Source organism: Molothrus aeneus, chromosome 2, assembly GCF_037042795.1.
Source record: "Molothrus aeneus isolate 106 chromosome 2, BPBGC_Maene_1.0, whole genome shotgun sequence".
In the NCBI taxonomy this organism is placed as follows: Eukaryota; Metazoa; Chordata; class Aves; order Passeriformes; family Icteridae; genus Molothrus; species Molothrus aeneus.
In genome coordinates, this window is record NC_089647.1 from 113,808,555 (window position 1) to 113,833,806 (window position 25,252).

General features: G+C 43.7%; 1 protein-coding gene across 1 annotated transcript; it reads right to left on the bottom strand.

Moving 5' to 3' along the window:
* Nucleotides 1-4,605: 4,605 nt before the first annotated feature.
* Nucleotides 4,606-24,860, bottom strand: SH3BGR (SH3 domain binding glutamate rich protein). The gene is made up of 7 exons (XM_066571696.1): nt 24,756-24,860; nt 24,406-24,591; nt 18,075-18,155; nt 11,389-11,586; nt 8,253-8,282; nt 6,039-6,146; nt 4,606-5,039 (listed from the first exon to the last, which is right to left on the bottom strand). The coding sequence occupies exons 1-6, from the start codon at nt 24,786-24,788 to the stop codon at nt 6,081-6,083; spliced, it is 594 nt and encodes a 197-aa protein (XP_066427793.1). The 5' UTR covers nt 24,789-24,860; the 3' UTR covers nt 4,606-5,039; nt 6,039-6,080.
* Between the last annotated feature and the right edge of the window lie 392 nt (nt 24,861-25,252).

Sequence of the window (25,252 nt, forward strand, 5' to 3'; positions counted from 1 at the left end):
GGCACTCTGTGTGACATCTTCCTCTGCACACGTAAGGAAGTGGCCTCTGCAGCCTCAGAAACCTGCTCCAAACTTTTCCAGTGAAGTAGGAAACACGGATGAGTTCTGTTCTGCTTCAAATGTCACAAAATCAAAGAAGGATCAAAGGTGGAGGAGACAGTTATGGCCATCCAGAGAGCAAAAAGGAGTGGAAGGTGAGGGTGAGCATATTCTCAGCCATTTCTCCTGCAGGCTGCTTAACAGGAGAGTTTGGTGAGAAAGCAGTGAAAATACCATGGGAAGGAGAAGGTTTGATAGCTGTCAGATATCAATATGATGGGGTGGAAAAAGTGATCATTTTTCAAGGGGAATGGACAACCCAGAAGCAAATCATCTTACCAAAGGAAGAAGGTACAGTTATGCTTTCATCTTTTCACCAGTGCATTGATACTTTGATTTTATTCCCACAAATTCTCTGCAGTATTTTCTCACTTTTCTCATAAAGGTGAAAGGAAGTTAACTGGGTAATTTTCTCAGGTTTAGCTGGGTGTGAATTCAATTCCCATCTGTCAGAGCTGGGGCAGTTCTCTGCTGTCCATGGGGCAGTTTTTTCTTTCTCTCTCCCACAGCCAATCCTCCCTCCAGGAGATCTCTGCTGTCCATGGCCACTGAGTGTCCCTGCAGGGCTGATCCAATCCCATCATCCCATGGGGAGATGCTGCGCCCAGGGGAGGAGCCAAGCATTCCTACCTGGATCCAATCTGAGGTGCTGGGACAGCCCAGCAGCCTTTGCCCAGTGCATTGCCAGAGGAGCAGCTTCTGCTGCCCTGCATGGCCAGAGGGAGCCCAGGCCCATCTCCAGCAGCCCTGGAGCTGCAGAGGAAAACTCCCCCCTTGTGCAGGATCCCTGCTCCAGCAGAGCCACAGCTGGCACTGCAGGAGGGCTGAGCCCCCATGGGATGGGGCTGTGCCACCCCCTGACACACAGGGGACAGGGACTGCTCTGACTCTGGCAGGGTTTTGGATTTTTTTGTTTGTACTACTGCATTTTTTTTCCTAATAAAGAACTGTTATTCCTACTCCCATATCTTTGCCTGAGAGCCCCTTAATTTCAAAATTATGATAATTCAGAGGGAGGGGGTTTGCATTTTCCATTTCAAGGGAGACTCCTGTCTTAGCAGACACCTACCTTTTCAAACCCAGACAGTAGTCTGTGGTCAAAAAGGAGCTTGGACAAGCTGGTATCAAAACTCAGCTTCTCTTAAATCCAGTGACAGAGTTATTCCTCACAAATCAAACATTCTGACAGAGAAAGGTACAGTGCCTCAAAGAAACTGTGGCCTCTAAAGCAGTCCCAGGTGTTCTCAGAGATTCATCCTTCATCTCTCCACAGTTCCTTCCTACTTTTATCCCTGGAGATATTTAAAAGTGAAGATGTGACCCTTAAGGAAGCTTTTTTAGTGATGGGGTTGGCAGTGTTAAGTTTATGGTTGGATTCAGGGATCTCAAGGGTCTTTTCACACCTAAATGATCCCAAATTCTCAGTGACAGAAAGGCATCACCATGGTTCTCCACACCTAATTTCACCTCCTGTGCCCTTGATTTGTGTCACCCAACTCTGCACCTTGTGTAAGCAATGAGTTCCTTTCCCCTGAGCTAAATGGGGACAGAAATTCATTAAGATGAGTCTCAGCTGAGATTTGTTGCTCCCTCCCCGTGCTTCTTGCTTGGCAATGATGGGAACAACAAGCATCCTTCAGGATATTTGACATCAAACCTAAAACTCACAATCTGCTTCCTGAAGGAATGACTGTCTGGAGTTCTCAGCTTCCCAGATGATATGCCAAGCATATTTCCAGCCTCCCAAAGCTGCCAAAGGATGCAGACAGACAGACTTATCTCCTGACATTAAAGAGAAGACTGTAAGCAAGTTTTATTACTTGGAAGGTGGATGAACAGATGTGGTGGCTGGAAAAGTGGCCAGAAACCCTGCCTGGGGGGTGGCTCTGCCCTGGCAAAGCTCCTGAACAGTTTCATTTCTCTCCAAAGAATTTCACAAAGAGAAAATTTTCTTCTTTCTTAGGAGAAAATCTCTCACACAGTTTGTGGGCTCAGAAGTGCTCTCACCCATGGCCCAAGTTCCCTTCTGGACCTGCCATTCCAAACCCTTTATTAGCAACACAGTGCAGCACCTCATATTTATTTTCCCACAAAACAAACAATTGACTAACCCTATCCAGTCTGTTGCTTGCCATGGTACTCAAAATCATGTCTTTGACACTTCAGCAGCCTGTGAAACTTGACAATCAATCATCCCAAAGTGCCAACAGCCACATCCTATGACATATATGGATCTGTAGGAAGCATAGCTTGAAGCCTTTCTAATTTTAGCTTGTTTCAGGATACGAGAAGTTTCAAGCATCAATCATCCAAGGAAAATGCTTTACATACCAAAGTGTCACCAAAAAAAAACCAAAAAAAAAAAGAGTACAGCCTGCTGGTTTGTGTGTAACTGGGGTGCACTGGAAGGATTTTGCATCCATGGATTCCTGGAGCCTGTGAAATGCTGTGTACTCTGTGCTAAGCAGCTGCAGTTGCCTTTTCCCAGTAAAACAGGAATATATAAATGCAGGCAGTATTCCTCCAAGTGTATTTAAGCCAATAGCTCACAAATTCGTGCTACTGATTTTCATTCAGCTGCAGTTCAGAAAAGATTGAATTCTTTGCACTAAATGACTGCAGAAAGTATTAAGCTTATGTAAGCAGAATTAACATTATGGCTAAAACCACCGAGCAGCAGCAGGCCCCAGTTTATCCTTGGCATACTCACAGCCCCCTTTTCTCCTGGCAGGAAGGATGGCCAGCATGTGCTGATCCCAAGGAATCCCAAGGAACATCCCAAATTTCTGTGCTGGCCGCAGGATCTTTGCTGTCCCGTTTGCTGTCTCACCCCAGTCACCAGCTGAAGACCAGGGCAGTGTGTCCCTCCCACGTGGGAGGCTCAGCATTCCTCACATTCCCTCCCAGCCTTCCCAGATTAGACCCTGTCCAGAAGATCACTGCTGTATTTCTGCCTTAACAGGAGTGGGCAAAGTGTGGTGGGTTTTGTCTCAAGCCCAAAGGCTGCAGCCCTGCCTGATATCCTGAGTACTCTCAGGGGTTTTGTTCTGGGGGGGAAAGTGGAACTTGTGGTTCAGCAGCCACAGGGAGCTCAGGCAGCCTGGGAATACATCAAGGCACAGCACACATGGGATTTACCACATTTCCAGAGTGGTTAACAGTTCTGTGTTTATATTGTCCACCATGGTCCCCAAAGTCCTTCTGCTCAAAACCTCTGCAGCAATGAATGGAGTCCTGGTTTGGCTGCTGGTGAGATGGGGAAAATTTCCCCCAGGAAGAGAAATTACCTGCAGGAATGTAAGAAATGCTAAAATCAGTGGCTCACCTAAGCTGGTACTCAGACTTTGAAAGTGGAAATGGGCAAAACTATTTAGGAATAGCAATATTTAAATCCTTTTGCCCCCAGTCACCAGGATCTGTGATTCCTTGGATTTGGGATGTTGTGGACACATCCCAGGCTCTAGTATCCATTTAGGACCCTGCTGTTCCTGACATTGTCCAATCCCTTCACGTTGACATTGTCAGTTTCCACAACATCCTGTGACCACAAATTCCAACATTTCCTGACTCACTCCATAAAAAGATTCTCTCTCTTTTCTCTTTCAAGCCAATCTATTAATTTCATTGTGTCTGCTAATTTTCATTATGGTTTTGCAGCATTTTCTGACTCACTCTTCTACATTCATCTTTATGATTTTTTGTAGCTTCCTTGGCTTCCTCTCCAAATTGAAAAGTCTTTTCAGCCTCCTCGTGGAGCAGCTGTTTCATCCCCTCCAGCTGCTGTTCTCTCTGTATTTCTCACATCTTCCCTGAGACCAGACTGCACAGCCTGTTCAACCCACCCAGGTTTGTATGGCTGCAAATCCCCGCCATCCTGCTGACAGAGCATTTCCCTGGGTCTTGGCCACTGCTGCACCTTGGGCTGGTGGCTTTGGAAGGAGCTGGAGCTGCTGCAGAGAGCCCAGAGGAGGCTCCAGGATGAGCAGAGGGATGGAGCAGCTCTGCTGGGAGGAAAGGCTGGCACAGCTGGGATTGTTCACCTGCACAGGAGAAGCTTTGGGCTGAGCTCAGGGTGGCCTTGCAGGGCCTGCAGGAGCCCCAGGAAAGCTGGAGAGAGACAATTTCCAGGGGATGCAGGGACAGCACACAGGGAATGGCTTCACAGTGACACAGAGTAGGTTTAGATGGGATATTGAGAATAAATTTTTTATTCTAAGAGGCAGAGGTTGCCCAGAGAAGCTGTGGCTGCCCCATCCTTTGAAATGTCCAAGGCCAGGATGGATGGAGCTCTGAGCAACCTCAAATAGAGGAAACTGGATGATCTTTAAGGTCCCTTCCAACCCAACCCACTCGATGATTCTATGATTCCATGGCTTTGCACAGCCCACAACCTCAAAGATGGAGAAAACATCTGCAGCAGAGTGAAATTAATGCTTTTGCAGACAAAGAGCAGATAAGACAGAAAACACATTTATTTCAACTGCTGCACAATGGGAATCTCAATCATTTTCAAATGCCAGCTGAGGGAGAAGTGACTCACATGGCTTGTGTACAGGAAGCCTCTTTGCAGCTTTCAGTGCTGAATTTCTTTTCCTCTGAAGTCATCAGGGGTGTGAGTGCTGCTGAGTGGCAGCAAAGTGCTTGGCAGTGTTTGGACATGGAGAGAGACATGGTTCCTGCCCTGGAGAGCTCACAATCTAAATGTGACATGGACAAAACTATCCCAACACACAATTGACTGAAATACCATCTGTCAGACATTAGATCCATTTTAACAAGCAACTGGAATACCAAATATATATATAAAGGTTACAGGTGGGACAGAGTGGTGGCTGTGTTCTGTTTGTGTTTTTATGTTCACACAGGCGCTAAAGGTAGTGGTGCTTTGCTTGAGAAAGGGATTTTCTTTTCTTTGGTGGGGTGGCTCCAGCTGGTGCTTCCTGAACGAAAACAAAGAGGATTCAATTAGAACTCAGCACTCCTGTGAAGTTACAGATCTGAACTCTGCACAGGGCTGTGATGAATTAATCCCCCTGCCATAGATGAACCCGGATTTGGGAGAGGCAGCATGAAAGAAGTGATAGATTTCCTGCCCTGGTGAGGTGCTGGGAAATCCCACCTGCACCTGGCTGTGAACCCTTTGGCAGCTACCTCAGAGTCTGAGTCAGCTGGGGATCCAGCCCAGGACAGGCTGGATGGGGCTTGGAGCAGCCTGGGACAGTGGAAGGTGTCCCTGCCCATGGCAGGGGGGTGGAACTGGATCATCTTTAGGGTCCTTCCCAACCCAAAACATTCCGTGATTCTATGGATCCTAAAAAGGGCATTTTGTGTCCGTGATCACAAGGAAGTCCCATCACCCAATGGAAAATCTGCTGGAAATTCCAACTCTCTTGTAAGTTTGAGTTTCCCCCCAGTAAGTGATTTTCTGATCTGTATTTCAGTGCAAGGGAGAAGGGACAGAGGAAGGAGAAAACCTAAAAAACCTGAAAATTAAAATTAGAAAGCACATGCTAACAGAACTTGAGCAGTGCTGGTGTGTTCACACATCCATACAGGACAAACTCTGCCTGCCAGGTGCTTCCTCTTTTGTGGTTTTAAATTTGGCCTATTTTCAGTAATTTTATACTGAGTCATATTTCTCGTCAGGCTCCTCTCTCTTACCAGTATTTTAAGTTTCCAACTGAATTTGAGAGAGGAATTCATGTGAGGCATAGAGCTCCTAAAACCTGCAGTGGAATCAGCAGCTGAGTAAGAGAGGAGAGGCAAGAATTCTTATTCCATGTGAAATACCAGCTACAACAGCTAAATATACTTTTGAGTCATCAGCTGGGTACTTTGTGCATGGACACTTGGCCCATCCACAATAATAATTACAAAATTTGCAAGTTTATGTTAATTTAAGGGTATTTAGAAACTGTGCTTGATGTCTCAATATTTACCTGAAAACCTGTTCAAGAAATATTATGTCGTAGGGAACTCTACTAAGACTCTTCCTGCTCCTCCACCTCTTCCTTTTCTTCTCCCTCTCCCTGCTTTTCTTCTTCTTCCTTTTTTATTTAATAGAAAATGTTTGTAGTTACCATATAGGAATTGAAAGAAAAAAAAATAAACAGTCTTGAAATGCAAAGCTCTGCTTTTACAACTGTTCTGTTTCTAGTAAATGCAGTATTCTTTGAGATTCAAAAACAGAATTAATGCATAGAGTTTTTAATCTCAACATGGCAGGGATTTTGTGGAGTTCATAGGCACATGCTGGAATGTAAAAACCCTCTTCTTAGGTTAGAACACATGGTTAAGCTGCAAATAGGTGCTCAAAATCAAAAAAGAATATGAAATATGTGTGAATGTGACAAAAAGTTTAGTATTTTTAATTATACACCTTCCTGAAGCAGTAAACAACTAAAGATTCATGGCACAGGAACTAGACTCCTGAATGATCTAAAAATCACCTGGAATCAGATAATAGAGCCTGGTTTCTATCTCTGAAGTTCTTATTTCTCTCTTTTATGCAGGAGAAATGACACAATTGAAAGACAACAGCCCTTTGCTTCAATCAACGCTTATCTGAAAGCTGGAATTTGTGTGTCACACAGACAACAATCTCTGCTTATTCTCTTTCTAGAGTAAATGAAGCTGTGCTCTGAAAAAGGCTGGAAATTGCTTTGTGGGCTCCTCTGCTCCTCTTCCAGCCATCTCTTGTCCAAAGGCACTCCCATGTGTACAAATCAGCTTTATCTCAATCTGCCACCCCTCCACAAAGTGCTTGGACTGCAAAAGTGACATGAATTTCTTCCTGGCATAATAAATAACCCATCAAAGCATCAATAATGAGCTTTCAGCCAGGACTGCAGGTCATCCATGAGCAGCACAGATCTTTGTTTCTCCTCCCAGGCACCTCCTGTCTCTGCAGGAGTCACACCTGAGTTGCTGAAGTGAAATCCTGCTTAAATACCTGCTTGGGAATCAGATTCCTGGTTTCAGGGAAAAACATTGAACTACAGAACCATTTTCAGGAAAAAACATTAAACTGCAGAATCATTCTGCAAAAGCAGAAATGTCATACGAACATCTGTGGATTAGAAGTTTTTATGCCAAGGGAGTATTGCCTCTCTGGGCATTTTCCCCCAGGAAAGATGCCTTTTTTATCTCATGAGAACTCTGACACAGGGCCAGGAGAGCACACAGACAAGCCACTTCTTTCAGATATTACCAACTTCCATCCAATATTCAAGTCAATTAACTTTTACAGGGGAAAAAAATGGTTCTTTCTCTTGCTTGAAGCATTAGTTGGTGGTGCCATGGTAAAACTGAGCCAGCTTGGTGACCCTCAGCAGCCTCTCCAGGAACCTCTGCACTCTGCTCATGGCTGCAGGAGCTTTAGGGCCAGGAAAACACATCCTGGGAGGAGCAGCTGAGGGAGCTGGGGAGGTTCAGCCTGGAGCAAAGGAGGCTCAGGGGGGACCTCACTGCTCTGCACAGCTCCTGACAGGAGGGGCAGGGAAAAATGAGAGGAAATGGCCTCAAATGGCACCAGGGCAGGCTCAGGTTGGAGACTGGGACAGAAAATTTCCCAGGCAGAGTGGTCAGGCCTTGGGCTGAGCTGCCCAGGGAGGTTTGGAGTCACTGGAATTGTCCCAGAGCAGTCTGGATGTGGCCTTGGGGACAGGGTTTGGGGTGATGCTGGTGGGGCTGGGGTGGCACTGGATGGTCCTGGAGGTTTGGGCAAAGCAGGAAAGTGTTTGAGGATTTGCACCTGGGTGTTAGAAATTCTCGTGAGGGAAATATCTCCTTTATGGGCAGAACTGCCTAAACTGTCAAAATGAGTTTTCACACTAAAAATGCAATCACAGCATGGTGTCAGTCAGTGATTATCAAAGATGGACTTGTCATGGGAGTCCTTGGCAAATTTTATTGAAGGCTCTGTGACAGACAATTTCCTTTCCATTTACAGCTTTTAATGATTAAAGGCCCATCTTTGTTCCCAGTCAATAACACCACAATAGGATCAATCATTATCTCTAGCAGAATATGACTGTGGTGTGTTTACTTTCATGAATAAGAATTTACCAGCTGTTGAGTGAAGCAAAAGGACTGAAAAGGAATTAAATACACACAAACAAAAGATGATAATAAAATGTCCTGGTGTACTATACCCCTGTTGCTGCATGTTCTTCCTCGCCTTCCTACAGAAGAGATACGAAAGAAAATATTAAAAAGATAAATTAAAGAAAGAATATCAGGAATGAAACAGGGTAAACACAGCAGAAGTTAAACACTGAATTTAGGAAAATTATGTGGAATTCACAGGATTCATTTGGAGATACTGTCCTCCAAATTAACTCACAAAGCACATTCAAGCTTAACTTTTATATTGGAAAAGGACTATAAAATCACTAAATTGAGCTCCCTTTTTCTCAGTTGCTTCAATCAAAACTGCTTCATTGGCAAGCAAAGATTTGGAGCTGGGTTTTGTTTCCTTGTTCAGGTGGAGTTTTTGTGGGTTTTTTTGGTAATTAGCTGGTCTACAAAATGCAAGTATAATCAGAATTATAGAGAGTCTTATCTATGTTATGTATCACCATTCAGAATCTGGCTTGTGGTTCTGCTAAGTGTTGTAGGCTGCAACAGATGCCTTGGCTCAAAAGGGAATAAAAAAGAATACAAGCTGGTTTTAGACTGTAGATTGAGCAGAAGTGATGAGAGAGATAAAAAAGAAAAAAAAAAAATTGAATAGAATTTAATGTTAGATCCTAAGCTGGCTATGGGGGGAAAGAGCTGATCCTACCTAAAAGCCCAAAGACAAGAGGCAAATGTCACAGTGCCACACAGAAGGCAGAGGGGTTGGTTTGAGTTCTTATGGAATGACTTAAGGGAGTGAGTTGCAGTGCCAGGGTTTAAATATGGCCTGGGGAATTGCTGAGACAGGATACAGACTTGCATTATAATATGATTTTTGAACATGTTTCTAAAATAATTTTGCCCTGAAGGGAGCCTAATCTGTACTGAAAACTGATTTAACTGGGACACCACTTAAAAAACACTTGAACCTCCAAGCTTATATCTGAAGTCAAAATCAGACACTGAAACCACAGAAAATTTATGACACATGGAGTGACCAGCACATGGAGTGACCAGCAGGGTCCATGTGAGCTGGAGCTCAGTCTTCTCTTCAGGAAACTCAAAACCAAAGGAGACAAAGCAGGAATGGGGGGCACTGCATTCATGCAGGCAAAAAACCCTGGAGTTTCTGCATTTCTGCACCTCCCAGGAGCAGCAGCAGGATTTGGAGAGAGCTGCAACCTCCACACTGAACATCTCCTGCTACTGAGCACTGGAGGAGCCTCCTGGAACCTGGAGCCTCCCTGCAGCCCCAGGGCTGAGCCAGCCCCAGTTTGTTCTGGTTTCTCACTGGCAAAGGCTGAGGTGACTTCCAGAATTTTCCACAGCGCTGACATTTCTCCTGCAAAGCCACTGGAGAAAAGCTGGCTTGGTTACACCCCACCAATGGGAGTCATTTTGGAGGTGGTTTGCAGCAGTGCTAAATAAGGCCAAAATTCCAGCACTAAATTCCCACTGGAATATTAATTCAGCCATGGAACATAAAACTGCCATCTTTCAAATGTTTGTGTTGAAAATACCTCTGTCCTTTAGGACTTAACATCCAGTGGAGATACTCTGATGGCAACCTGGCAGCCTTTGAGCATCTTTACTTTCATCAAACCCTGCTCAGGTTTGGTAATGGCATTTTTACTTTCTTTTACAAGCAAGAGATGAGATACAGAGACAAAAGGTGGAATTCATCTCGCTGTAGCTGCCTCAGAGCTGCTCTTCTCATCTAACCCTGTCCTCTGTGTGCTGTCTGTAGTGAGTGAGAACAGCAGAATTCCTACAGAATGATTCATGCCATCCCAACAGAAGTGATAATTGGGATGAACTATAGCAAGGCAGGCAGATGCCACAGCACTGAAGTGATTTGTCCTGGGTGACACGAGAAGTGGGTGGTGGAACAGGGCAAAAAGTGTTTTCTGTGCTCTCTCCTCTGCCTCTCCCCTCCCTGAAAAACTACAAAGAAATCTGTTTTCCACTTTTAACTCCAATCCTTCCTGTGAGAAGTGGAGCAAGGTGCTGTTGTATAGGAGTGGTGCTGCATGATGTCAGTGCAAAGCCTCTCCTCCACAGCTGCCTGACACATTTGCAGATAAATCCCAAATTCTGCTCTCATTTGAAAAGCATTAAAGCAGAATGCCAGCCAGAAGGGCAAGGCACCCAAGCCAGGCAGCACTTTTGGCTCCTCTTATGAGCCACAAAAAGGAGTTTGATGGCACTCACCTGCCAGCTGAAATTCACAGCAATGTGAAAAGTGCTTGGATATAATTTTCCTTAAGGAGGAATTTAGTTCCCACTGAGGACTGCCTGTCCTCATCACTGTTCTGAAATTATGAGTGGGACTTCCCAGTGGCTGAGGTGTGCCTGAGGCTGTGTAAAAGGCTGTGTAAAAGGGGCTTTTCCAGCCCAACAGTGACCAGATCAGTCACTATTAAAAAGGGAGGTGGGGAAAGGCCTACAGAGAGGTGTTTCCTCTGGAGAAACATTGCAGCTAGATGAAAAAAAAAACAAACCCAACCTCCATTTATTCTGATCTTTGGTGTAAGAGATGGTGCATTTGTGCTGGATATTCCCCAGGGAGCATGTGATGATCTCCAGCCACAGAAGAACCTGAGAAGCAGGCCTGACTCCCTGGAAGAGTCAGCACCCAAATAAAGCCACCCTTAAAGGACACCCTGAGCTGCACTTGGAGAGCTGCAGTACCAGAGCAGGAGCAGACAGGAAGGAAAACACTGGCCTCCCTTCCTCCCTTTCCTCCAGGTAATTCTGCAAAGCCTGGAGAAGTCACTGTCAGATCTGCAGCAAAGATTTACAGCCAGATTTATGAGCACTGCACTTGCTGGCCAGTGAGAGCAGCAGTTTGTTTTTTCACCCAGGCAGGACTCAGATGTCTAGTCCTAAATTACCCTCCATAGCTAGACTCTGGTTCCCAATGACCATCCAAATAAAAGAAAAAACTTGTGGTAACAAGTGGCAAAAGGCAGCTGCTGTTATTCAAGAATCCGAACAAAATTCCCTGGAGTTTTATCCAGGTTTGATATCATCCTGATATCAAAGAAAACACATCCAAAAGACACTTAACAATCAGTCACCCTGGGGCACACCAGGAGACCTTGTGGGTTTGTGTTCCATGTGCTTAGCACAGGTAAAACCCTCAGATCACAAAGAGAAAGGAGAAATTACCTGTTGACCTTCTGGTGGTGTCTGGCCAGACTGAGCCTCTTCAGGAGCCCCTTCATCTGCCTTGTCTTCTGTGTGTGCCTCAGTTTCACCTGTGGCATCAGATTTTTCATCCTTGGAATCAGATTTCTCTTCTGTGGTTTCTGATTTCTCCTCTGTGGCATCAGACTTCTCCTCTGTGGCATCAGACTTTTCAGTCTCCTGGCAGCAAAGGGGAACTCATGGTAGGCTTCAGAGCACACGATCAACAACTCATTTCTATAAAATTCTTGAGTTTCTTATTTTGGGAAAGTGTTTTTCTATTTTTGCTTCAGGTCTCAAATTAAAATTTTAAAATTTTAATTAATTTTAACACCCCTTTTAGGGTGTATTTTTCCTGTGAAAAGAACACTTGCTGGCATGCTGACCAGGTGGGATTTGTGTGGGGAAAACATGAATTCAAGCACTTCTCAGCATAGCAGGTTCTCTAACCTTCCTCTGAAAGTTCAGAAGAAACCAAAGTTCACCCTGATGGCACATTTGAGTTTCAGGGAAAAAAAAAACCTTTTTCCACCAGCATGAATTCCAATTAAACATCATCCAAAAGCTCCAGGAAAACAAAAGTAATAAAGGATTTCACATTTAGTCTCTTAACTTGCTTGCTTAAAAACACCAGGAAACTCTTCCCACATCAGTCACTCAAGTCCATTTATTCCAGCACCATAGCCAAGCACCTCCTGGGAAGTTTTTTATTTGACAAAAATCCTGGTGTCCTTTCAGCCAGGTGGCTCTGCAAGGTCACAGTGGCTCCCACACCGTGTCAGACAAAAGGAGGCCTCAAGTGGCACAGCAGAAATATGATGAAATACAAGAGCATGAAGTGCAAAGTCACCTTATTTGGGGACAAGCAGTTCTGGGTCAGACATTAGAAAGTGATTTTTCTATTGCACTTTAAGAGCTTGTCAGTCGATGATCATCAAGGAAGAAAAAGATGGATGTATTTAAATAAACATGGGATAACTGAGCCATGAGGGTGATGTGACAGTGAAAAAGGTAAAAAATATGATCCTCAGATGCATGAGGTGAGGCAAAGCCTCCTCTGGATTGCTCTGTGCCATCCCAGGCACCCAGGCTCAAGAAGGAGAAACTCAGACTGGAGCAGGTGCAGAGAGGGCTCCAGGAACATCTGAGGGAGTGGAGAGCCTTTCTTATGAAAGGAGGACCAAAAAAGCTTTAATCTATTGGGAGTGATGCTGTGAGGGGATATGATGGCACTCCCAAAATAGATCAGAGTAAACATCAGACAGGGACAGGACAAGGAGGAGTGCTGAGGGAGATGCAAAGTGAGTACAGACTGGCTGTGAGGAAATATTCTAATCATCATCAGTGGGAGATTTCAGAAGTGATCTGTAGTAGAGAGGTAAAGAATCTTTTTCATTAAAAGGAAATTCCTCTGGCACTCAGGGGAGGTCCTGTCCTGTGCCACTCTGAGTCCCACACACTTTGGGAAGAGCAGCACATCCCTGAGAGGGGACAAACTGCTTCCCCATGCCTGTGACCAAGGCCTTACAGCTCAGCCCCCTGCTTGCTTTGGGGTTTGCTGCTTTTCCATCATTTCATTTGTTTCACAGTTAAACAGAAGCCCTCAGTCATGTTCCCCTGTCCTCTAAACTTCACAGTCCTCCTCCAGTGTCCCCATGATGATTTCCTCAGCCAGTGCTCTTACTCTGCAGGAAGAACAGGGCATGGCTGGCTGCCTTTTGTCCCCAGAGCTGCTGGCTGAGTGCTGGCTTGGGGATCTTTGTCCAGGATGTGCTGTGGCACATAAGAGATGTCCTCCTGCTGACATCTCTGCTGGATGGGGACAGAAATGACAGGAAGGAGCTCAGCAATGTTAGGAAGCAGCTATCACAGCAGTTTGATGCTTTTGATGAAACTTGACTGCCTGTAAGGCTTGGTGCCCTTTTGGCAATTTTCTGACTTGTGGAAAGTCAGTTTTACACCCAAGTTCCTTGCAGTGAAGAGAGAGTGGGCACGAAGGTCCCTAAGCTCTCCATCCTCTGGAAGTGGAGCAGGAGCTGATCAGGATGAGAGCTTGAAAAAGCAAACCTTTCCTACCTCACAGCACTTTCACACTCTGTCACACAGCTGCACAAGTGTTGCTGCCAGCACGTGGGGGATGCTGAGGAGAGGAATGAGCAGCTGGGAGGGAGCAGAAGGAGCCAGAGGAAGGAGGAGGGAGAGAAGAGAATTTCTTTTTCTGGCAATATCGTCTCATTTCAAGTGCACATAAAAACTGTGGGCTCACTGCACTCTGATGCTGGTGGCATTGTTATTAGAAACAGATCTACAGAGACATTTGTTTGGCTTGGTTTATTGTTTACTTTTCTCCCAGAAGCCAAAAAATATTTGAAGATTGAAATATGTAGTAACACAAACATACACTGAAATTCTCTTGTGCAACGTTGTGTTAATACATGATTTTCTTAAGGAAATGGCAACTTCCTACAGATACTTTCTTTGCACAAGTTCCTCAAATGAAAAGGACAGTGTTAATGAAAATTACATTAATAGAATCACTGACCTGATGTGGGTTGGAAGGGACCTTAAAGATCATCTCTTTCCAACCTCCTTGCCATGGGCAGGGACACCCTCCACTAGACCTGGTTGTTCAGAGCCCAATCCAACCTGGTCTTGAAATTGGTTAAATATTTATTTTCAGCACAAATATTAACATTTCATTAAAATCCATTCACTCAGTATTTTTGGCTGGGACATAAAATACATAAGAACCACAGAGATCATCCTAATTAAAATGACCCTTTCGTGTGAACCCATCTCAGATGAATCACATACTTAGATCATAAGACACAAAAAAAGAGTTGTAGCTGAGAGAACTAAACTCTAGAAGCAGCATGTTATCATCCAGAACACACACACACACACAGAGTTCTTGTTAATTATGTGGAGAACTCTGACATTCAGAACAGTATTGCCACACTGGCTCTCCATAGAAACCCAGAATTTAATTTTCAGCTAATTCAAAATGAAGTACCATTTCTAAAGATTGGCTGACAGGTCATTTTCTCTTTAAATAAAATGCACATAGCACGAATTTGTAATTCAAAGCAGATTTAGGAGAAGCCTTTTTCCACTAACTTAAGCTTGAGTATCTACAGATTTGGGGATATCAAGATGCTGGATATTAAGATCAAGAATAGTGGGATTAAGGCTTCAAGTGTGCACAATATTTGAAAACAGACCCTGAAATCACATGAATCACTGAGTTCACTGAGTCAGACTAAGCATAAAAGTGGTGCCAGCTTTAAAAAAATGTACCAAATTTTTGAGGCAGCTGCGATTGCCACACCTGACCCCAAACATACAAACTACACCAATTATAGCTCAGATCAACACATGTATCCTATTGGGACATCATTACTCAGGCCACTAATCCAGGATTAAACAGGACCTCTCAGAAATCTGTCACAAATTTGAGTGATCTTTGGGTCAGGCACAGCTGCCCTTAAATCTCAGCCTGCCCTGAACCATGTTTGGAACTAATCTAGACCAGGTATTCCTTCAGGTGAGGAGGTGTTTGGTATTAATAGATTAAATTACTTATTAACACAAGCACTACATCTGCTGCTTCTCTCAGGCACAGACAATTGTTCTGCTCAGCCCTGCTAAGTGGTGCTTTAGAAAACACAAAAGCCATTGTGGTCAGGAGGGAACAGGAGAGAGGATGATGGGAGCTAACAGACCCTTGGTGAAGCATCACAAATATGGATTTGTTTCCTGTAAAGTCACTCAATTTTATGGGCACATTGCACTCTTTAAGGCAATAGATGTACTTGGTGTGATACAATCACAGAATTCAGAGAATCACTGAATTATTTGGGTTGAAAGGGACCTTAAAAATCATCTTGTTCCATGGGCAGGGACACCTTCACTATCCCAGGGTGCTCAGAGCTCCATCCAGCCTGGCCTTGGACATTTCCAGGGATCCAGGGACAGCCCCAGCTGCTATGGGCACCCTGTGCCAGGGCCTGCCCACCCTCACAAGGAGGAATTTTTTCCTAAAATCTGATCTGAACTTGTAAATTTTCAGTGTCCTGTCCCTGCATCCCCTGGAAATTGTCTCTCTCCAGCTTTCCTGGGGCTCCTGCAGGCCCTGCAAGGCCACCCTGAGCTCAGGCCAAAGCTTCTCCTGTGCAGGTGAACAATCCCAGCTGTGCCAGCCTTTCCTCCCAGCAGAGCTGCTCCATCCCTCTGCTCATCCTGGAGCCTCCTCTGGGCTCTCTGCAGCAGCTCCAGCTCTTCCCTGGGCTGGGACACCCCAGGGCTGGATAAAGCACTCTAATATACAGAATATACTAATTTATGGAAACAACAGAACAAGAGAATCTGCAGAACTGAATGTGTATTTTTGCACTCAGCAATGGAAATGAATTGGCAATAAATTGAACTACAAGTATTTTCTTGGGAAGTTATAATTTGTTGAGGGAGCCCCAAAAGGTTCATCTGCTTCCTCAGATGGAGGGAAATAAGCTCAAAACAGTCCTGGTCAGGAGGCTGCTGGATTGTGCTGTGAAACAGCACCATGGCCAGTAAAGAATTTCTTTAGTCTTGGTGCAGTATGAGATAAAAGATGGATGGAAAAAGAAATAGAATGTTTTAAGACAAAAGTATCAAACAGGTATCAGCTTCATCTTAATCTTTGTCATGTCTCAGCACAGTAAAGATCTCTAGAAAGAAAATGCTTACTGCCTTGTGGTGATTCCATGCCTTATAGTTTGCTTCTTCATTCCAGAAAAGAAAAAACCCAAAGCCCACACATTTTTTTTAAGAAGGGATTAATAGGAAACCTTGTCATATGTGTCACCATCACCATCTCTTCCACACCTGATTTATAATTCCAGATTTATGCTGCTGGAAATCAGTGTCACGAGCCGTCCATTGTGCTTATCTAAGGTGGAGCTGGCAGAGAATGAGGGGGAAGCAGCAAGAGAAGCAGAAGCAGAGCAGGAGAATTCTTTTCTTGACAAAGCAGGCAGCCTCTCCTGCAGTGAAGATGCTGAGAAACACCTCTGCAAGAAGTGTGTGTGTCTCTCACAAACAGGAATAGACTCTCAAAGGGAGACTGTCAGAATTCCACATTTAACAGGGACTTTACAAACACTCTCACTTATTTGTGCTCTCTGGCCTGAAGCCACCACCAAGGCAGCAGTTAATCACTGTAAACAAGACTTGCCTGCTACCAATGGCACTGACAAACAAATCTGCCCAGCAGAATGCACCAAACATGTTATTTTCAACATTTCCAAGGTTGTCACGAAGTAGAAACTGTAATAGCCTCTGCTGACAGCTGGGAACAAATGAATTCTGAAAAATTGTTACTTTGCTTCACAGATATGGAATCTACCAGGACTTTGCATGAAGAAGCAGATAATCTGTGGAGTGGGAAGGTGGAAAAATGCAATTTTCTTTATCTCACTGATTCTCCACATATCTTTCATAATGACTATAATATGTAATACCTGCAGTCCTTTAAGCCTTTCATGGCTTTGTGGATGTTAATTAAATGAATTCTCACAAGACCCTTGTGAGGTAGGCAAGTCATTTTTTATTTCCCTGGGTGGGAGATGGCTCAGCTAAAGCAGAAAGTTTAAATCACTCTCCTTATCATGCAGGGACTCAGTGGCAAAGACATTTATAACAACTGGGATATTTAAAACACACCCCTGAGTGTGTTTTCAGCAGTGGCTCTCAAAGCATTTAGAAAAGGCTCCTTCTTTTTTTTTTTTTTTCCTCTGCTTTTACAGAAGAGGATAGAGAAATATTTCCAATGGTGTTTTTCACTCAAAGCTGCTGCAGTTGGACCAAGGCAGATCTCCTGCTCCAAGGCACTTCCCCAGCCAGGTCACCACAATGCAGCAGAGCTCTCCTGTGGCTCTGGCTCATCACTCTCTTGATTAATTTCTTTTGTTGGCTCACCCACGTTAAAGATGGCAATATTTTATGAGCTCAGGATAGCAGAGCTGTAACAGTCTCAGTTATAAAACTTCTAATTAGAAGAAGATTCTAATAAATAAAAAAACACATTGGTTTCTGTAAAAAACAACACCAGGGAAAAACAAAACAAAACAAAACAAAATGTTTTTCTTTTGCCAGAAATGTATTAGAACATTGTCAAAATGTGATGGAGCACCACAGGCAGACTTGCCAAAGGGGCTTGGTGAAGGACTGGGTGAGCCCTTTCCTCCTGCAGGCAGGGGGACAGAGTTCCATGGTGCCAGTGAAGGACGGAATGGGTCTGATCCCAGCTCTGTGTTGGGGGCCAGGACTGGCCCTGCCCCATGTGCTCAGGAGCAAGGGAAGGCTTCTTGTGACCAGCACCACCTAGAAATCGGGTGAGGGAGTCTGCCACACTTAAAAGCTGAACATAATAAAACACTCTTTGTATCAACAACAACAAACCCATCAGCTGGAGCCATGGTAACGAGCCTGCAGTGAAAGAAGGCAAGAAATAATATTTTCTACTATTTACTGAAGCAGCCACTTTTTTTTTCCCCTAAGAACACTTTCCTGCTCCAACATCCAACATAGTGCTTGCCACTGCCTCTTAAGTGACATGCTGAGTCACTGCCAATGTTCATCTTTTATTAAAATCAAATAAATGATCCCCATGGAAGGACAGAAGTGCATACCTTTGTGCCTGGAGGAGGAGCAAGGCCCAGGAACGAATAAATAATATTTTCTTCCTTGGCAGAGAAAAAGGATTCAAAATCCTAAGAAAGGAACAAACAAACAACAGAGAATTGGTATCAAAAATGAAACAAAAAGCACAGGAGAAGAGGCCAGCCCAGGCAAATCCTACATAGAGAGAATGACCATGCATTTGTACAATTGTCTGCATTATCCAAGCCCCAGGAAGAAAACACAGATAAAGGGAGTTTCACACAGAGTGGCAAAATGAATAAATGAGTAAATCTCTCCAGAGACTTACACTTTAATTATATCCCATCCATGGCAGAATCAGATAAAATTAAGTGTCTCATTTTAACGTGCCTCAGCTGTACACACCAAGGCAAAGCTATTCCCTTTAAATTTAAAATAAAACTTGCTGTGAGTAAGGACACAAAATACCCTGGAACTTCTTTATGGCAAGTAAAAGGCAACAGTCAACATGATAGCTCGAGTGAAATGGTAACAAGGAAACTTCATTTTAAAAAAAGGCAGTCTGGTTAGAAAATGATGTTATTTTCAGACTAACTAAGGAAAGGGTTGTGCTGTTCTCTCTGATATCCATGTACCTGCCAAAATGTCTTGTGCACTGGTGAAATGAAATTATAAATCATTACATTAAATGCCTGTTTTCAGTGGAAATGGAACTGAGAAGACCAGGGGTGCCTCCTATCCTGCCAGCTGCAGCTTGCATGCCCTTCACTGCTTTCACCTGTACCAATTAAGGAAGTTTTGCTATCACTACTTTTATCACTGGGCACTTCACAGCTCACATCTTACACAGGTAAAAATCAACAAATATTTAAGTTCCAGCAGAATCTGCAGCCAGAAGTGAGTGGCCCAGAATCACAGCCAGCTCTGAGACAGGGGACTGAACATGTCCTGCTGAGTCCTACCCTGCTGCCTTGATCATGTTATCATCCTTCCTCTAATCCCAAATACCTCCAAGAATAGAAGCCTGTAAATAATAAGGTGCTGAATCATCCTTGAGACTTGTTTGTAAAGCCAGGTTAGGAGCTGAGTTGTTTTATTGAGCTGTTTTAGTATTTCCAGAGTATAAATTATTGGAAAGGCTGGGGTGGATGGTTTTGAAGTCACCTTAATGCCAACAAGAGTGGAATTGATGACATTTCAGTGCAGTTTGGAAGAGCATTACAGACAGGACAAATGAGAGCCCAATTCAGTGATTTATCTGAGGGACAGATTGGCTTTCACACAGTCACACCCAGGGGGAACTGCTCTGTCTGGGAGAAGCCCTGGAGCACATTTTGCTGCTGCTTCAGGCCACCCATTCTCAGACCATCTTCTCATCCAAGCCAGGCAGTGTCTGCATCTGGCTCATGGATTTAGGACTGGGTCATGGATTTTTTTTTTTTCAGCAAACAAGAAAATGAGGATTTTCTGCAATTTGAAGGGCTGACATGGCCACACAAACACAGGAAATTTCCATACTCAAAGCAGCCTGAGCCAACCATGACATGACATGGCAAGAGCTGGGGAACAAAGAGAAGACAACAACAAGGAAAGGCCATGAAGTGGACTTGATATTTTATATGCCTTTCTGAGGAAAAGTAGCCCATGGCAAGTGTACTAAAATCCTCCAGAAACACAAAGCCTTGCAGACAACCAGACCTGAGGACACAAGTAAAATGTATTAATGACCAGAAAAGTCCTTATCAGTCCTTATCAGAAGTGGGTATAATCTTCTATGATATCAGGGGCTCCTTGGCAACAGGGAGTGTGCAATGATATTCCACAGTAAATGGAAGGTCACTTATTTCCTCACACTGAAGAGGAAGCTGTCATGTACTGAATAAGAGATAAAGGAAAGCCTCCAGTGATCATGGGATGGTTTTTACGGTGTATTTGCAGCCATGCTTTACTAATGGTGACTTGTTCACATCTCCATTTGCTGAATGACTAAAGATAACTGTTCCCATGGCAGGCAGTAAGAAAAATAAGCAGGAGCAATTTACTTCAGGTAAGCAATTCTATTTTATCTGTATGAAAAGACATAAATGGTCTAAGTGGTGCAATTTGTCAAGTGGACATCAGCAGAAAATTCTTCCATCCAGTGCTAGGAACAGCACCAGGTCAGAGCAAACAGAGAGAGCATGGAAACACCATCCTTGGAGTCATTTGCAATTCAGATGGCCAAAGCCCCAGGCAATATAAGCTAACTTTAAAGCTAACCTGCTCTGAGTAGCAGGCTGGACTACAAACCTCCAGAGGTCCCTGTATTTTCATAAATGTGACTTTAGCAGTTACATAAATGATAGAATCATAAAATGGCCTGAGTTGGAATGGGACCATAAAGATCATCTCATTCCAGCCTGGGCAGGGACACCTTCCACTGTCCCAAGTTTCTCCAAACTCCAACGTCCAACCTGGCCTTGGACACTTCCAGAGATCCAAGGGCGGCCAAAACTTCTCTGGACAACCTGGGCCAGGGCCTCAGCACTCTCACAGGGAAAAATTTCTTCCTGATATCTAATCTAACCCTATTCTCTGGCACTGGCAGCCATTCCCTGTGTGCTGTCCCTGCATGCCCTGGAAATTGTCTCTCTCCAGCTTTCCTGGGGCTCCTGCAGGCCCTGCAAGGCCACCCTGAGCTCAGCCCAAAGCTTCTCCTGTGCAGGTGAACAATCCCAGCTGTGCCAGCCTTTCCTCCCAGCAGAGCTGCTCCATCCCTCTGCTCATCCTGGAGCCTCCTCTGGGCTCTCTGCAGCAGCTCCAGCTCCTCCCTGGGCTGGGCCCAGGCCTGGGGCAGCTCTGCAGGTGGGAAATCACCTGAGCAGGGCACAGGGACAAAATCTCCCTCTTACCTCTGCCCACATGGCTCTGGATGCAGTTCAGGACACAGTTGTTTTCTGGGCTGCAAATGCACATTCCAACATCAAATAAAAGCCTTACCTAATAATTCAGAGATGTTTTTTAAAGTACATAGAAGGGTTCTTTATTCTACAGATCTCAGTTTACAGAAGAAAGCAGAGATTTCAGCTTACAAAGAAAACCAGATGTTTACATCTCCTTTCTTTCCTAGTTTTCTAAGGGTTTTTGTCAAGCAAAAGAAAAGACAAGAGCAACAGAGTGCTCAGTATATTTAGCAAGTGACACAGATGCAGACGTCTGTCTAGACATGAGCAAAGAAGCAGCTTAAGGAAAAGATCAAACGAGGACATAATTGCCAGCACTGTTGGATTAGAATGGATACTTGAAATTGGTGCTGTAGCCAGGCATACAAAACGAATCAATTTCTAATCTATTTCTTCAAGTGGCAATACCAAACATCTGGAAGAAAAATAAGATCTCAGCTATTTTATCAACTATTTTATAGTTTTATGCTTCTCTGACCTCGTGGAAACGCTGCTCCCAGGCAGTGTATCTTTATAAAAATCCGTCTGTAAGAATCCTCCACTTTATAGTACAAGCTGTGGAGTGGAGCAGCTCTTCATGGTCACCCAGAAAATAAAGATACAGAAAATGTATCAGCAGAAAAGCAGATGTGCAGAGGGTTTTGCTTTCTTATTATGTCATTCTATTCTAGCAAACAGAAGACTCCTCACCTGTCCCCCTTTCCTTTCCACCAAAAGGAAAATTTCAAAAAATTTCCAAAAATTTCACTGAACTGCAGAAGAGGACACTGGACAAGGTCCCAAAGGACCATTCCTCCAAGGCAGGAATCATTGCATCACTCTGATCCACTGGTTCTGACCCACCTTTAATGAGATAATGAGGTGATCTCCTGAAAATGACTATTTTCTGATGTCTGACTTGAACTTTCTTTGCTGTATTTTCCTCTCATACAGCTCATCCCACCTCCAGTGGATGTAGAACAGAACACATTTTACAAAAACATATTTTACAAAATCCTAGATCATTCAGGTGGGAAGAAACCTCAAGAGACCACCTAGACCAATCTCCAGCTCAGAGCAGGGTCAATACTGAATTCAGACCAATAATTCACTTTTTGCCATAGCCCTTTACAGTTGGAGGTTGTCATGTCTCCAAACCCCTCTTTCTCAGATTAAGAAAGGAAATATTTAATCTTGGCTTTTTATCTCCCAAGGCCAGATCTCCCAGGCCATCATGATGCAATGTGTACACAGTACACATGTGTGAATGGGAACCAAACGTTGACAAGAACAACTGATAAGACCATTGATAAGAAGGGAAATGTGGGAAAAGAGAGAAGAATGGGGAAAAATTAAATGTAACAGATTTGATCTTAAAAAAAAAAAAACAAATAAAAAAAGGACTGAGTGTGAAAGAAGAAAATAAAAATTAGCAGGAAGGAGAAAGGGAAAATATCTTTCAAAATAATGAAAGAAGTGTAAAGAGCTTGACTTGTTTAGCTCAGCGAAATGAAGATTAATAGAGGATACAATTCCCATTTACAAATATACTGGATTGGGCTGTTGAAGATAAAGGGTGATTTGGGCACAGCAGGAAATGGGAATGAACTGCCTGCATTCAGCCAGGCTACAAATTCAAAGGTTTTTAGGTGCCACAAGAGTGAAGCCCTTAAAAACTGATGAGAGCAATATATTTTAAAAGTACCTTCATGAATTCAAGATACTACACTGGAGTCACACAGACCCTTGCAATCCTCAGGGATGTTTTTAATAAAATGACTGAAGCCAAGGGAGTGTGACACAGGAGAAGATGCATCAGATAAACATCAACCAGCCTAAAACAATTCTGGATTTCTGGATGGCTCTGCTGGCCCTGCACAGGCTGTGCAGGGAAGCAGAATGCAAATCCCCAGGGTTTGATTGTAGAATATGTCACTTGGGAGGATTTTGCAGCAGTTTGGCAGCCCCTGGCCATGTTCTCAGCCCACATCCCACTCCCTGTGCAGCTCCCTCGAGGCACCTTCCCCTGGGGAGAAGGGTAAGGCTCATGCAATGACATGAATCTCATTACCTTATTTATTTGGAAATAATGATGCCATAAATTAGACTTTGTTAGGCACCCACTGGGATCATTAGCTCTGAGCTTTGAGAGCTGGGCACATTAGAATTCTGGAGACTTTTAGACTAATTGTAAATTTGATTCAGTTTTTAAATCAGTAGCTGCAACTTCTTTCCCCATGGAGATGTTTTTGCAAAGGAGTATTTCTTCATTTGAATTTATTTCAATATGTAGATTATTTGGCTTCCTGAAATAGCTTCAGACACGTAGTAAAAACTGTGTATTTATCATTTACTGTCAAGACTGACCAGTTGCAACACTTTATAAGGCAATTATTCTTTAATTCCTTATATACTTCTCTAAGGAACATCAGAAATATTTATTGCAGCACTGGCTGCCACAAAATCCAGAGTAAGATATATCAAATTATACTTTTTATTGGTACAGATTGGCTGCTGAAATGCACATGAGCTCCAACACACCAACTTCTCTCCTAGGAATTCTATGAGAGAATGAGGAAACAGCTGCACTCCAATATTCATATTATGAACTTTTGCTTTGAGAGCACTGAAGTTGATTCTGCAAACTCAGTGGCATGAAAATCCCTGCTGCCCCAGTACAACCTTGCAGGAGTTCACACTGGATTTGTGTAACTGCAAACCAGGCTCACTGTGTTCCCTGCATTCCAGAGCACTTTGCAGGTTCATTCCAGCCAGCAGATCTCAGCACTTTCCAGACTGGGCATTTCCACCCAGACTGGGAGAAAATAAAAGGTCTCAGATTATCTCTTTTGATTCACAGTCCTAATATTCACGCTGGAACATTATTATCTTTCTCTGCTTTGAACAAACTGTCTCAAGAGAAAGAACCTGTTATAGGCACATATGAAAATATAAAACCATCTGATGAGTGCTACAGTTGCTGTTATGAAGAGCTGGATATTTATTGAATAAGCAATATAATTACACAAATTCAAACCACATTCTAGAACTATTCCAGTAAACAAACATTCCTATTTATTTGTATAATATAATGGAAAAAGAAGATTCCTATTCCCAGTTTTTGGTACCTCAGATATCTACTTGATGTCCTTGATAAGTCCAAACAAACAAAATATCAACACTCTTCATCAAAATTAACTGAAACTTCAAGAACTTTCTCCAGCCAGTTTTCCCTCCATGCATATTTTGCTCTCAAAAATAAATAATCTTCTGTCTCATTGCTTTTCTGTGCTTCAAAACTGTTTCCCGAGAATTGTTCTTTCCCAGTGAACTCAAATTGTTTTAAGGAGTTTGTTTGACACTTCCTATCAATGGAAAAGAGTCCCTTTCTGTGAGAAACCACTCTCTGAAATATTTAAATTTCGCAACAGCTTCTTACCCCACAGTACCGCTCCTCGTTGAAGATCTGTGGAGGGAGGGGAATTCCATTCTGGGGCTTTTTTTCACCTGGGACATTCTCTCTCATCCATTTCCTGTTGTCCTCATCTCCTGCTATGTCCATTTGCTGGAAGTCAATCTTGTTGGCCTCTAAAAAGCCCACGACTTCTTGCTGTTTCTTTTTTATCTGGGTAGGAGAGAGGGAGAACAACATTCCTTCTTTAAAATTATAAGGGTTTTCTAAGAGCAACTGCTATTACAAGAACTCAGGCAAGTTTGTCAAGTTTAGAGAATCTTTTAGGTTGGAAAAGGCTCCAAGATCATGGAGTGCAACCTTTGGCCAATCCCCACCTTGTCCCCAGCCCAGAGCTCTGAGTGCCACATCCAGTTATTCCTTGGACACCTCCAGGGATGGGGACTCCAGACCTCCCTGGCAGCCTGTTCCAATTCTTTTTCCACGGAAAAATTCTTCCTGAAAGTTGGAAGTTCCTGAAGTGGTATTCACTTCTCCAGTAGCCCTCAAGCTTTTTGAAGCTGAGATTCAACACTTTCTGTCAGCACCCCGAGTGCTGCCACTACATCCCTCCCACCACACACCCACCCCCCAGCTTCCTTCTTTGCTCTCTGGATGCAGTGACAACTCCAGCTGAGAAATGAGGCTCAGCAGGAAGCCTCCTACTGTGTTCCCAGATCTGGGAATGTGGTGTACAGATACCTATGGTGATCCTGCCTGAAGTCAGCAAAGGTCAGAAAATGTACAAATTTTCCTCAGCATGTTACAGCCTCCTTCTTCCTCCCAGTCACCAGTGACATTCAACTTTCTGTGAACCACATTTGTCCTTGTTCTT